Raw genomic sequence first — 15,245 nt, 5'->3', positions numbered from 1 at the left:
CCTACAACGATCAGGATCTTGCTCAGAACACAGAATACGTACTGCTTCCCTAAGTTGGGTGGAAGGGGTATATCTAAATCTTCTTTCCTTTCAATCAGATGAGTCGTGTGGTACAGCTAGCTGGAAGGCTTCTGAGCTCCCTATGTAGGATGTGTGTGTTTCCCTGCAGAACTCAGGACTGATTTAAAAACTGTCAAGTATTGAAGTTCTTACACAATTTCTAAGCCTTAGTAGCACTGCCATTTTGGTAGCAGCAAAAGATAGCCTGTAGCCTGTCATCCTGCAAGGGCAGAAAGAGAAGGGGCATGGCAAAAAGGAACAGGTGTATACTCCTTAGCAAATCAGAGTTTGCTCACCAAGGGACACAAATTCCCACCTACCATGGACAGGACATGCCACGATGACCTAATAAGGAGGGCCTGGCGGGGGAAGGTGACTAGAGGCAGGCAGTTCTGCGCTGCTGGCAGTATGAGAGCAGGGAGGGAGGGCCTGATGATCAGGAGGCAGATCCATACCCCAGGTCTCAGAGCCTCAGTTTCCATGGAGATGACTCCTGGTGATGAGATATTTTTCCCTTTGTATGTTTACTAAGAGCTGCTGCACCAGCCCTGAGCACTCTACGCTGACATCTCGTTTTGTTCTCAGAACACTGTGAGGTAGTATTATTGATGGTTCTGCAACTCAGTCATCAAAAAACAAAACATTCCCCCAGCACAAAACCCCAACAAATGTATTTAAAAATAATAATAATAAATAGAGGCACTGTCACCATTTCTCTCAGTATTGCTAAGGGAACTAAATGTTGTAATGAGCACATAGAGACTAGTACCTGGGTTCTTCCACAGGTTTTATCACCTTCTCTTGCAATACAATTCTAGCATGAAGAAGTCAAAAGAAAGACTGCATGTCCTTTCCTTACCCACTTTAGGGGTGTGGGGGGTCATGGAGTAGGCAGCATGGAGAACAACAGCCCTGCCCTCATGGAGATCACAGGCCCGTGCGGGGGAGACCAACTCTAATGATAAAATATCCACTTATTAAAGCTTAAAAGGGTGCTACAAAACCCCCAATATGGTGGGGGGCAGGAGAGGCTTCTCTGAGGAACTCATGTTTCAGGGGGAACCGAAGGAAGAACAGGAGCTGGCTGTGTGAGGAGGTTGGGAAAGGTGCTCTCGGCACAAGGGACAGCTCTGAAGAGGGAAGAGTTAAGGCATGGTGGCCCAGGCGTAGCAACTAAGGGGAAAGTGGTACAGGACAGGGCCAGAGGGGTTAGGCTTAAGGCCTCTCATCAAGGATTTTGTTTTTTATTCTAAGAGCAACCAACATTCACTGGAGGGTTCTGGGTATTTTTCAGATTAAAAAAAATTTTTAATTGTGGGAAAATACATATAAAATTTACCAACATAACCAATTTTAAATGTATAGCTCAGTGGATTCATTAAGTATTCAGATTACTGTGCAATCACCACCACCACCCATCTTTAGAACTCTCCATCTTGCAAAACTGAAACTCTGTATGAAATAATAACTCCCTATTCTCCACTTTCCCAGTCCCTGGCATCCACTATCTCATCTCACCTAAGTGGAATCATACGATGTTTGTCTGCTGTTAGCAGTTTATTTTGCTTAGCATAATGTCCTCAAGGTTATTCCATGTGGAAGCAAATGTCCAGCTTTCCTTTTCTTTTTAAAGGTGAATAATTGTAGGTATAGGCCACACTGCACGCCTACCACTGTATGTATAAACTACATCTTGTTTATGTATGCATCTGTTCTAGGTATTTATGGATACCTACATGGCTTCCACCTTCTGGATGTTACGAAATAATACTTTCATGATGTGAGTGTACAAATATCTATTCTGGACCCTGCTCTCAGCACTAGTGAAACAGAATTTCTGGATCATATGGTAATTTAATTTCATGAGGAACCACAACAGTGTTTTCCATAGTGGCTGCACCATTTTATATTTCTACCAAGAGTGCACAAGGGTTCCAATCTGTCCACATGCTGGATAATGCGTGTTATTTTCTGGGTTTTTTTTGGTAGTAGCCATCCTAATGTATGTGAGGTGGTATCACTGTAGGATTTCAAGCCAGGGTTTTAACCTCAACTATGTTTTAAAAAGACAGGTCCCACGACTGTGAGAAATTGACTGAAGGGTAGGTAGTAAGCTGGAGGAGAAGTAGGGAATCTCCTTTACGTACCACGTAAAGGCTGCACGGAAGAGGGGCAGAGATAGACGGGTGGCCACAACCACGGAGGCAGGTGGTTTGCAAGCCTAAGAGGAGTGGAGTGGGTTCAAAATGGTTATTGCTAATTAGACAAAATACAACAAAGTTTCTAGGCAGTTCTGATGACTGGGAATTTACAGTGATGTCCAGCTTCCTCTAAAACCAAGGAGGTCAATGCGGATGGCAAAATGGAATATAAAGTGAAAATAATGGGGTCTAATATGTAACAACAACAAAAAAAGCCTTTTGAACACAACAATCTGACTATGTACATCATCAGTTGGACAGAGTTGAACAAAAAAAAATGAAAAGAGATTGTATTTCGAACTTTACTTGATTTGTTCTTTGTTGATACTGATGTGGCAGTTCAGAAACTCTGTGTATATGTTAGGATCAAACAATTGAATAAATATGTTGGTGCTGTTGGAAATTGGAGTTCTCACCACAGAAGAGAGATACAAGTACGGAATAAAAGAGTAAGAAGCCCATAGTGATTAGATTAAAAATGAAAGCCTCAGTTTAACATTTAAGAAAAGGCCTTAAGGAAAGAGTTTCCAAGCTCTATGCATTCACTGAAAGGGCTGGGAAGCCAAGGTATCCTCAGTATTAACAAGCACATTCAGGGCCCAGGTTTTGGTTCTTAAATATGATTCCCCACTAACAGAAGTCAAGACTTCTGAGAAAACCGGCTGATTTCAAGGCAGGGCCAAGGAAATGACAAGGTGAGGGTGGAACATCTCACTGTTCTAGCAAGTATGAGATGCTTGACCAATGATGGGGACATGTCACAAGGATAGAGGAGGTAGTGTGAAAGGGTTTCCACTGGTCAACTCCTCAACAACAGCAACAGCAACAACAGCAACAGCAATGACAGAAACAGACCATAACCTAGAATACAAAAGAATCCTTATGTCTATACTGGTATTTTAAAAAATAAAAAGTAAAGGGGACAGGAAGAATAGAAAACTTTTTTTTTTGTACAAAATGCTGATTAATGTGGAAAGAATGACTAAGATAGAAAATTACCCTCTTCCAGGCGTCACTGTTTAACGGACTCAGGTGAGAACACTGACAGATGCTGAGACGGCCAGATGAAAGACCGCTAGGAAGCAGAGTACTCAATGTCTGCTGGTAGAATCCCGCAGATCACTTCTTAAGCATGAAGGAAAATAGACACCTTTACTAGAGAGGGAGCTGGGAGATACTGTCATAACCAAGTGATCAAACTGAACAGAGCCAACGAGACAGACGTCTGGGCTTGATATGAGATGCTGGTGAGAACACAGGAGTGCTCTTGTTGAAAATGTTCAGTCTGAATCAAAGATGACCAGATAACCTAATAAATCTGATCATGAGGAAACAATCTGAACATTCTACACAATAAATGACTTGGAATCTTCAAAAATACCAAAGCCGTGGAAAACAAACATCTAGAAAACTGTTCAGGATGAAAGACAATTAAGGAGCCATGAAAATAAATGCAATATGGGATCTTTGGTTGGGTAAGAAAAAACCCTCAAACTAAACACTCAAAAACTAGCTAAAAAGGACATTGCACGACGGCTGCAGAAATATCAATGTAGATGGTGTATTAAGGGATACTCCTGTATCTGCGCTACATTTCCTGATTGTGAGAGCTGTGTTAAGATTATAGAAGAGAATACCCTTGTACGAACCAGGAGCTACTGCTGAAATATTTAGGGGTGAAGGTTAACAAAGCCTGGAGATAATTCTCAGGTGGTTTGGGGATCCCTGGGTGGCTCAGCGGTTTAGCGCTGCCTTCGGCCCAGGGCATGATCTTGGAGACCTGGGATTGAGTCCCACATCAGGCTCCCTGCATGGAGCCTGCTTCTCCCTCTGCCTATGTCTCTGCCTCTGTGTGTGTGTCTCTCATGAATAAATAAATAAAATCTGAAAAAAAAAAATTCTCAGGTGGTTTAAGAACAGAATAGCGCATAGAAAAAATAAGCAGATGTGGCAAAATGTTAAGAACTGGTAAACTTCGGTGATAGGTATATGGGTGTTCACTGCAATATTTCTGTAAACCATCTTTTCTGTAAGGTAGCAAATTTCAAAAAAAGTCAGGAGAATGAGAAAATGAGCCAGACTGGGAGAAAATATTTGCAAAACACATATATGATAAAAGATGGTTAGCTAAAGTATACAAAGAACTCTTAAAACTCAACAGTAAGAGAACAAACCAATCAAAAAATGCCAGAGACCTGAACAAACACCTCACCAAATAAGCATATGAAAAGATGCTCCAGGTCATCATAGGTCACCTGGTAACTGTAAATTAAAAGATACTACTACACGCTAATTAGAACGGTCAAATCTGAAAAACTAATACCACCAAATGCTGACAAGGATGTGGAGCAACAGGAACTCTCATACACTGCTGGTGGGAATGTGAAATGGTACTGCCACTATGGAAGCCACTACAGCAGTTTCGTACAAAAATAAACATACTTGGGGGTCCTGGGTGGCTCAGTTGGTTAAGTGTCTGCTTTTGGTTCAGGTCATGATCCTGGGGTCCTGGGATAGAGCCCCTGCTGAGCAGGGAGCCTGCTTCTCCCTCTCCCTCTGCCCCCTGCTCATGTTCTCTGGCTTACTCTAACTCAAATAAATAAAAAAAATCTTAAAAAAAAAAAAAGGTAAAGGTTAAACATACTCCTACACTGCCAATAGTGAAGTGAATGTAAAATATGGAATCTGAGTGAGAATGTATATTGATGCAGGTTCTTCCATTATAACAAATATACAGTATGCTGATAGTGGAGGCTGTGTCGAGGTGGCTGGAGGCAGACCTATTCATGTAAACTCTCTGCGCTTGTTGTTCAGTTTTGCTGTTAACCTGAAACTGCTCGAAAAAATTAAGTCCATTTAAAAGAAAAAGCTGGAGGTGGAGACCAGATTAGGCACACCTTTTCTCCAGGAGCCTATTCTTACTGACTCCATTGGCCTGATTCCACCTCTCCCCTGTAGCCACTGAAACACTTGTGGACTCAGGCTTACATCATTTTATTTCACGTGGCATTTCCCATGTGAATCTTCTCTTAAAATAAATTGAAAAACAGAAAAGAGAATTGAAAAATGGCTATGCCCAAGAGACAAAGACCATTCTATTAATTTTTCTTGGCTCTCTGAACTTCTCCACCCCGTTCCATTGTTTCTTCTTTTTCCCAGGGAAAAGCCATCCCTTAGAAGTACCTGTGGAAGTCACCCAGGTGTTCTGAATCGATATAATCATCCAAGTTCAGGGTCAAATCTGATACCTGCTGTGACCCAAATTCCTAGAAAAATGAAAACAGAAAACGAGAGACGGGATATTTCTGGGCTAAGGGGAGAATAACAATTAAATATTCAATTTAAAGAAATACAGATGCACAAAGAAATATACCAGGAACATCTGTGATATGTGAAACACCCTTCAGATGCTTGATTTAGAAATACTGCCTTTCTGAGGCAGAGCCCAGTAAACCTATTTCTGGGCACAGGCATATAACTGAGGTGTCAAATGGATGCACGTCTTTGGCTTAGAGGTGGGCAACATGGAAAAGCAGGCCCAGCAAGGGGCAGACATCTCCCTAATGAGGGGGCAGCAGATGCATCAGTGGTTCATGAGAAGGGGCTCTAGGGCCTGGAGCATAAGTCAGCACCTCATGCAGCAGCAGCTCATGTCTGGGGTGGTGGCGGCAGCACTAATTTCCATGGGGTGGTTTGAGGCACTGTCTTGAAAGCCCAGACTTGAACCTATTTTAGAGAAACAATTCCTTCTAACAATTCAATAAGCTACCCCAGTTCTATTAATAAACCTAGTCTGTTTAACTAACTTGAGGGGATTTCTATAACTAAGAACCCTGTCTGATACAAGATCTAAATGTTCGTCAAAACAGAAAAGGGTAAGGTGACCATAAGAGAAGGGATGGAAAAATAAAATAAGATAAAAACAGAGCAGGAGGCAAACCATAAGAAACTCTTAACTTTAGGCAACAAACCGAGCACTGCTGGAGGGGAGGGGAGTGGGGGGATGGGGTAACTAGGTGATGGGCATTAAGGAGGGCATGCGATATAACTGGGTGTTGTATGCAACTCATGATTCGTTAAATTCTACCCCTGAAACAAATAAATACACTCTATGTTAACTACATTGAATTTAAATAAAGGAAAAAAAAACCAGAAAGGGATAAATTATGGTATTACAGAAAACTACATAGTAGTTAAAATTAATAAGGTGTATCTCTATGCATTCCCACGTAAAGACCTCCAAAATATATTGCTCCAAAAAAGCAAGGTACAATGCAATTTTATACGAGCACATGGAGACAACCAGGACAAACTTAAGAAGACAGTCACTGCCCTTGTGGTGCTTACAGGCCAGTGGCGGAACACAAACATCAAACCAAAGGATAATTACATGGTTACAAACTGTTGTAAGTACCAGCAAGGAAATAAAAGGATGAAGTAGAAAGGCATAATTTAGATTTTGCTGGCAGGTTAGAGTAGGTAGTTAGAAGGGAAGAGGGTGCATATGGGGTGGCTCATGGTGGCAGGGAAAAGTTTTCCATCCCTGAAAAGGAGAAACGTAAGGGCACCAGGATAGCAGAGAGCAGGCTTCTCTAAAGGACTAAAAGTAGCCCCTTGGGCCTACAGTATGCTTTTTTCATCCCTATTGTCACTGAAAGGATTTACCCTAATTTATGTAATCATTCCCCTGTGATGGAAAGTCCCTCCCTTGATAATACTAGAAGGTGAACCTCTTTGAGCACAAAGCTGTTCTATACTGAGGATTCCTGTCTTGGTTCCAAGAGTAAGGTCATTGGGTAAAGTCCTCACAAACATTTAAGGCTCTTGATCTGTACTGTTAAATGAGCAACACAAAAGTGATCCCAATGTCCTCTCCCACCAGCAGATGCCAACACATCCCTGAGACTCACCAGCACATTGATGATCATGCTGTTCTCTACAGTGACAGCCTTCACAAGGAGCTTTCTGGACCCATCCTTAGACTCATACCGGAGGACATACAGGTCTTTATTGCTGTTCCATTCAGCCGGCAGCAGTTCTGATTTCTTATCATTGGAACCTGGCTGAGAAGACACCAGGATTGAGAGGAGTAAGTTCACAACCTCAGAACACAGAGCTATGAAGGATTTTAGAGATAATCTAATTCCACTTCTTCATTTCACAGATGAGGACATGGAGGTCAAGAGAAATAAAATGTCCAAGTTAAGAGGTCTGGGACTTAGGTCTCTGGACTCCTGCTCCAGTACTCCTTCCCTTGTAGCTGACTGCCTTGATGACACAGTACTAGAACCTGTCCAGAATCTGTAGCCTTGTTTTAGTAAGAATCTCCTCTCCACCCCCCCGCCAAGAATAAGGCCAATTTCCTGAAGGGATAATGTGAAATTCTAAGACAGTGTTTTTTCTAAGTTCAGAACCTGGACCATCTGCAACAGGATCACCAAAGTGTTGACTAAAAATAAAGATTCTAGGGTAATCCCTTCCATACTGTAGTGGTTTCACAGAAATGATGAACAATTTTCATACACACATAAAATGTAGCATATGTATGAGATAAAACATTATCAAGCGGATACCTGTACATGTGCCACCTGCTTAAGAAATAGAACACCACCACCGCCAAAGCCTCAAGTACAGTACTCCCTAATGAATCTCTCTCCTTTCCCTCTTGGGTAATCGCTACTCTGCCTTTTTAAAAATTTCTTTACTTTTCCTTTTAGCTGTGTTACTATACAAAAAACCCTAAAAATATACTGCTTCAAATGTTTTTGAATTTGTATCACCTTCATCACTTCCTTTTTCGTTCAATATTATGAGATTTCACTGTGTCAAAACATTTAACCATATATAGTCCACTATGCAGCACTCCATTGCAGTACAGTTCATGGCTGTATATAGTGTGGAGTTTATGAGCATGCTGCAAGGTACTCAATCACTTACTGATGGATACGTGGACTGTGTACAGGTGAGCTGTTATAAATGATGCTGCTATGAACACTTGTGCATACATCTGCTGACAGGTGGATGAATTTCTATAGAATATTTGTGGGAAAAGAACTTTTAATTTCTAAGGTAAAGTCAATGAGAGTTCTTGTAGTTCCATGTGGCCAGCAACATTGTCACTGTCCAATTTAAAAATTTTTGCCAACCTGGTGGGTGTAAAAATGCATCACTGTGTGTTGTGAGGTCTTCTTTTTCCTTTTAACTTATCCTAGGACTTTCCTTCTACACCCTGAAGTTTGAGAAATCGTTTTTGAACTATTTCTATAGGAAAAAGTAATATAGTGATTTCTAGGTGGGGAAAGAGTTCTTAAGATCTGCAAAAGAAAAAATGTACTATCTTTGAGACTATTCTAAGTTTAAAGCTTCTGTTCAACGACAGACACTGCAACAGTATCAGACAGCAACAGGCCAGGCGAGAGTGAGATATTTGCCATGGTTACAAATGAAAAAGAATTAATAACTAGCACATTAAAGGAATGCCTGGAAAATGAATGATGATAAAGCCTGGAAACCTGGGGATTCCTGGGTGGCTCAGCAGCTCAGCAGTTTAGCGCCTGCCTTCGGCCCAGGGTATGATCCTGGAGTCCCGGGATCAAGTTCCATATCGGGCTCCATGCATGGAGACTGCTTCTCCCTCTGCCTGTGTCTCTGCCTCTCTCTCTCTCTGGGTCTCTCATGAATAAATAAATAAAATCTTAAAAAAAAAAAACAAAACAAAACTGGAAACCCACTTGGAAAACCTGGCAAAAGATATGAACGAGCAAAAGAGCAGACAACAGTATATAGAGGGCTATTCAACTTTATTGGCACTCAGAAAAATGTAGGTTGAAACAATGGGTGCCATGTCACACCCATCACACAGGTATTACTCATTTCTTGATTTTTTGTTCATATGGGTGTGAGGACAATGGGGACCCTCAGACACGGCAGGTGGCCACTGAAACTGCTGCAAATCCTCTGGAAAGCAGCCTAGCAGTATGTGGTACCCTCAGGTAAGCTGACACCTTGTGACCCCAAACCCCCATTCTTGGAGGAAACCCTGTGCACAAAGGCACAGGGGACATGACAAGGGATCTTTGTCATAACCTAGTCATGAACAACAAAGTGGAGGTGAAATAAAAAAAATAAGCTCACAATGGAAGACTATGTAGGAGCTAGAAGGAACAAAAAGATCAAATTGTAACACCACAGATAAAGGTAGAAAATAGAACTTAAAATATAACTTAAAAAATAGTGGTACTTGGGTGGCTCAGTGGTCGAGCATCTTGCCTTTGGCTCAGGGTGTGATCCCGGGGTCCTAGGATCAGGTCCCATATCAGGCTCCCCGCAGGGAGCCTGCTCCTCCCTGTGCCTATGTTTCTGCTTCTCTGTGTCTCTCATGAATAAAAATCTTGCTTCTCTGTGTCTCTCATGAATAAAAATCTTGCATACGCGCGCACACACACACACACACACACACACACACACACACACTTAAGGGGTGCCTGGATGGCTCAGTCTGTTGGCTGCCCGACTCCTGATTTCAGCTTAGGTCCTGATCTCAGAGTCATGAGTTCAAGCCCTGTGTTGGGCTCCACACTGGGCATGGAGCCCACTTTAAAAAAAAAGTTTATATATATATAAACACATAGAAAAACTTAAATTTTTCTTAGAACTTTAAGAAAAAATGAGATTTATAGCCAGGTACCATCTATGTAAAAAAAATTTTAAGACATACAAAAGTAACCTATATATTTTTTTCAATACCTATTTACATGGCTAAACACAAAGCAAGTAGATTGGAAAGATCTGAACTCAGGAAAATATGGTGGGAAAAGTTGGACCAAAGATGACGAACAAGAGCAAGAGACAAAAGTTCGGCACCACAGTCCTTACACACACCAAGGACAACAAGAGGCCAAGAGCAAAGAATTGTGGGCCTCTCCTCTCTGATCACCCTTGGTACTCAGGAGTCCAATGGGAGAAGTGGTCCCAAATACAATTCAAGATGTTGCAACTGGTGTGGTTTCAAAGCTGGCTGGATGACAAGGAAACTCACAGGCCTGAAGCAAAGAAATGAGAGTGACAAAAAACGAAAGTGATACAAATCTGCCAAGTGAGAAAGAGAAACAACAATCCCTCACCTCCAGCTGGGTACATTTCCCCTAACAGGTTTAGTGGATTCAAGGTTTACTCTGGAAGCTAAGATTTTGATAACTGTGCCTTGTTGTTTGTTCTGTCAGAGGTCTTTGAGTTTATATGTGTATCTTTCACATACAGCATTTAACCCACCAGAAGTTTTCCTTGGAATATAGATAATCCTGCCTGCTCACTCTCCTACAGACTCTGGCTTCTGGGCAAGAGAGAACCCTGGGGTTAGATGAGGCTGATGCCTCTCACTGCAGGGGGACTGATGGTCCCAGCCCACGGGCCTGCTCTGATATAAGGCAGATGGAACCAACAGAGATCAGCCCTGGTGATATCAGGTCAAATAGGGCATTTCAACTGTCTTCTAGGCCCCGACATCAAATATCAGGCACCCCCAGAAAGCTGTACCTGGAAAGTGGCCAAAGCATATGGCTGTGTAGTTGAACACCCTCAGATGAAAAATTTAAGGGCTCAGAGAGGCTGAGAATCACCTAAGGTCACAGTAACTCAGATGCAGAGCTGGGTTTGGCATTCAGAGCTCCTGGTTGCTTGGTCTACGGCTGGAAATTTTTCCCAGCCAGGGGACTGGCCTCAGGAAAGTAAAGATAGTTGTCTACATAGGCAAAATCCTGGGGCTAGAAGCATTCTGCAGTGGCTATGAGTTTATCCCAGGGTCTCTCTGGGCTAAAATGCACCCAAAAAAAACACAACCAGATCACTCTGGGCATTTCCTCTCTTTTTTCATAACCTTTAGATTCCTACAACAGAAAACAAGATTCTTTTTTTTTTTTTTTTAAGAAAACAAATTTCTTGAACTCATACCTGTAGCCATCTCTAACCTTTGCCGCCTAACCCACTTGACACCTCTGTAAAGCTCACAGGAATGGTACTGACTTTGAAAAAGTAATCCAAATTCAAATTTTGGATTTCTTTTGTTGAAGCCAGTGGCCTCACTGCTCTTCTAACCATGTTTTACATATACAACCGCCCCACACAAGAGGAGATAAAACCAGGAGAACAGCAGACAATTCAGCTATTTAACTGTATAATGAAGCGCACACTTTTGGAGCCTTCCTCTCTCATCACCTCTACAAGGGGTGGGGCGCAGGAGGTTGACTGGAGAGGCAACATAAACATCCTCTGAGCATAGCAAACACTGTGGGTCTCAGCAGAGTCTGCTGGTCCCAGGCCAGAAAATTAAACTCTCTCTTAAATAAACTAATAGATGCCTCTCTAAAGGGCTTCTACTCTAATGGAAGTGGACTTAGCAGAAGTCACAGGAGGACAAGTGCAACCAGAGCTTGAGCAGCACTGAAGAGACAGGGCACAGAAGACGACACATCAGACAGCAATACAAACACCCAACCCCAGAGGGCATGCCTGATTTGCCACTGGGCAGTGTCTTTCAAAACCCTCCTCCCTGGTCTCCCTGGCCTCCTGTAAGACATTTGGGGCCAGCATCTTTTCCCAGCCTGCACGAACTCAACAGGTGGCACCATGAACAGAGTGGAATTAGACGGATCTTTAGGAATCAAAGATCTTTTATTTTTTAAAATCAGTGCTAAATGGGATTGTATTCTTTCTGCACAGTTCACTTGAAAAATTGGGGCCCAGGGATCCCTGGGTGGCGCAGCGGTTTGGCGCCTGCCTTTGGCCCAGGGCGCGATCCTGGAGACCCGGGATCGAATCCCACATCGGGCTCCCGGTGCATGGAGCCTGCTTCTCCCTCTGCCTGTGTCTCTGCCTCTCTCTCTCTGTGTGACTATCATAAATAAATAAAAAATTTAAAAAAAAAAAAAGAAAAGAAAAAGAAAAATTGGGGCCCAGAGTATTCGGCAAGGTGATGATGTCGAAGGAGGCAATGACCCATACAAACTGACATCCCTAAGCTGTCAGAACAACCCAGAGCTGCTGACAGGTGTGTGAAGGGACAATTGGTGGGAGCAGATCTGCAGTGATGACATGTCCCTGTGACATGGGAGAGAAGTGAGGGAGTCACACAGGCCCTTGGTAACATGTTCCTGTTCTGGGGGGAAAGATCCCAACTGTGTCAGAGCAGAAGTAGCTAGTTAGGAGTAAACAAGGTGAGGTCCATGAGCAAAGGCAGAGAGCAGGGCAGATCTGTTACATCTGAAGGACAGAGCAAGGGGTGGGGGGGAACTGAGGGCCCACAGAGGAGCCCCAAAGGCAGGACCAAGTAAGTCTTCCTTCCCTCTCCAACCCCACTGCACTCCATGCCATTCTGTACATCAGCTTCCTGGATTTCCCAGGCAGAGCTGAAATGAAATGACCAGGGCAAGTTAAAGAGTCACACAAGATTAGAAAGCTAAAGTGGGACAAGTGATGAAACATAAAGTTGCTGTTGGGGACACTGCCCTGGAGTGGGAGTCCAATACTTGTGGGTAGAGGCCTCCTCTCTACCCAATCCCAAGGCTTGAAATGCAGAAAGACAGGGTAAATGGAATGGAGTGCAGAGTGGATAGTAAGACCAAGAACAGAACTATTTGGGAGGAAAACATGGTTCCTGCTTCCACGTGTGTGAGGCCTCTTCTTTTCCAGCCTTATAGCCAGTCCCAGATTCCACACGAGGGGCAAAGTATGTCTGAGCCTGCAGGGGGCTGGGGATGGGGGATGCTAAGTGTGTATCTAGGGTCCCTGTGAGATACTCAAGGTCTGGGAGAAAAAAAAACAAGCCAGACATCTTGTGCTTTTGATGTGACTCCTGTTGGTGGGGAAAGTGTGAGAGGGAGTGGTGATCTTGTCCACTGCTCTAAAGGACAGAGGGAGGGGCGGCAGGGAGTGGAAGGGAATGCCTGGCCTCTCAGTGCTCGGGATGCGGACGCTGAGGAGGGATCCTTAAAGCTGTGTCAGGAAGGGACAACCTAAGACGCTGGATGTACATCTAAGTAACTAAGAAAGGATTAGGGAGTTTGAGAACTGAAGCAGTTAGAAATGAAAGTAGGGCCCAAATCTCACCATAAGAGATGCAAGGGGTGAGGTGCCCTACTCTCCAGAGCTGATCTAGCTTCTGAGGGTGAGAAGAAGGTGGTGGTGAGGGGCAGACTGGGGCATCCCGCGTGTGTGTGGAGTGGGTGGCTAAGAGGGTATCTACTCTGATGAAGCAGAAGAGAACCGAAGGGGCAGGAAGGCAGCCAGGCCCAGTTCTCACAGGAAGCTAATGTGCAGGATGATGTGGAGGGTGAAAGCAAGCCAGGGAAGGGGCAGGGAAGATGAACACAGGCTCCCCCAAAGAATTACGCAGTAGGCAAGGCCCAGGAGTCCCAGGGCTCAGTGGGCGTGGACAAGGCCCCCAGCTCCCAGAGGCAGCCTGAGGATGGGCGAGCAGAAGGGGCTGATCCTGTAGGGAGGGCAGCTGTTGGGGAGGTAATCTTACCTGGCCCTCACATCCCAGCTGCAGGAGTGCACCTGGGGGTGGGGGTGGGGGTGGGGTGGGGATGGGGGTGAGCGAGCGGGAGGGGATGGGGCGGCTGCTGGCTGTTTCCCAGAACCAGAGCTAGGGATGACAGCGGCGGGTGGGAGCCGCACGGAGCCCTTCAGTGAAAGGTGAAAGCCGTGTGGAGTGAAGGAAGGGCCCCTGAGGGGGGCTGAACAGGTCGAAGCTCACCGTGTACGCGCGCTCGGATTCAGATTCACCCGTGGAGGCTCGAGTGGAGCCCCACCCCACCCCACCCCACCGCACCCCACCCCCCCTCCCGCCAGCGGAGTCCTCAGCGGAGCGCCGCCCGGGTCTCAGCGTCAGGACCGCACGATCCAGGCTGTGCTGAAGCAAGCTTCCGTCCTCGGGCTTCCGAATCCTGTAGTCCCAGCTGTGTCGTGAGGGGCGCCGGGCCGGGCACCCCGCACCGCTCCCTGGACCGACGGTGTCGGCAGCCCCCGGGGCCCGGACTCGGGCGAGGCAGCGTCAGGCCCGCGCCCCGGACCCGGGCAGAAGACCCCCCCCCACCCCCACGCCACCCCCGCCACGGCTGGCTCTCCGGCCTACCTGGTCGCCGGTCCCCACGCTGTAGTAGCCGTGCGTCACCACCTCCCAGTGCAGAAAGCAGACGAGCGCGTCCTGCGCGGAGGTGATGGCCGGCGCCACCGACGCGAACAGGACCTCCAAGCCCGCCATGCTCGCCCCCGGTTTCTGCGGGCGAAGGAAAGGAGACGGTGCCGTGAGCCCACTCGGCCCCGCGACTGCCGAGGACGCCCCTCCGAGACTCCGCCCGCCCAGGCCTAGTCTCCACCTGCGGCCAAAATGGAGCCGCCCGGGGGCGGAGCGCGGCCGCCGGAAGTAGCTCCGAGCGCCGGCTCAGCAGCGCGAGCGCGCCGGCTGGAAACCCGAGCGCGGCACTTAAAGGTTCTGCTAGGCATCTCGCGGGCGGGGCGGGGCGGGGCGGTGGCGTGGTCCTTTAAGGCGGGAGTCTCCCTTTCCCGCGTAGCCGGGAGGGACCGCCCCCCGCAGGATGTTCAGTTAGAGCCCCGAGGAGAGGCCACCTGGTTCTGAGCCGCAGACGACCCAGCCGCAGAACGAGGCGGGCATCTGCTGGTGGGGGGAGAGTTGATGAAATGTGGGCAACATAGATCCGTAATAACAGCCTGCACGTATGCGGTGCTTCCTGCGGGCCGCATTATTCTGAATGGCTTCCTTGTACTCATTAATTTAATCCTCGCGGCCTGACCCTCTGAAGTTGGAGTTCATGATAGCCTCGTTTTACAGAGGGGTGAATTTCACCGAGATGGCACAGCCAGCCAGCCGGTGCGTGGCAGAGATGGTACTGGAACTTAGCAGTCTAGCTCCCGGGATGACGCTTCCTCAATGTGTATTGTGTGCTGGATCCTGTGCCAAAACCTTTA

General features: G+C 45.9%; 1 protein-coding gene across 2 annotated transcripts in view; it reads right to left on the bottom strand.

The window, feature by feature from the left end:
* The window catches only part of PSMF1 (proteasome inhibitor subunit 1), a 39,667-nt gene extending 24,987 nt beyond the window's left edge, over positions 1 to 14,680 (bottom strand). The window contains exons 1-4 of one of the 2 annotated variants that reach the window (XM_055305081.1): positions 14,636 to 14,680; positions 14,392 to 14,535; positions 7,172 to 7,324; positions 5,445 to 5,527 (exon numbers count right to left, since the gene is read on the bottom strand). In XM_055305081.1, coding sequence (XP_055161056.1) covers positions 5,445 to 5,527; positions 7,172 to 7,324; positions 14,392 to 14,520 — 365 coding nt within the window. In that variant the 5' untranslated portion in view covers positions 14,521 to 14,535; positions 14,636 to 14,680. Of the gene's footprint in view, positions 1 to 5,444; positions 5,528 to 7,171; positions 7,325 to 14,391 lie in introns of both variants that reach the window. The other variant, XM_055305072.1, reaches the window with a different exon arrangement.
* Positions 14,681 to 15,245: the final 565 nt, after the last annotated feature.

The sequence above is a fragment of the Nyctereutes procyonoides genome, unplaced genomic scaffold (assembly GCF_905146905.1).
Source record: "Nyctereutes procyonoides isolate TBG_1078 unplaced genomic scaffold, NYPRO_anot_genome, whole genome shotgun sequence".
NCBI lineage: Eukaryota > Metazoa > Chordata > Mammalia > Carnivora > Canidae > Nyctereutes > Nyctereutes procyonoides.
Note: the sequence above shows the minus strand (reverse complement) of the source record. Positions and strands in the feature narration are given on the sequence as shown.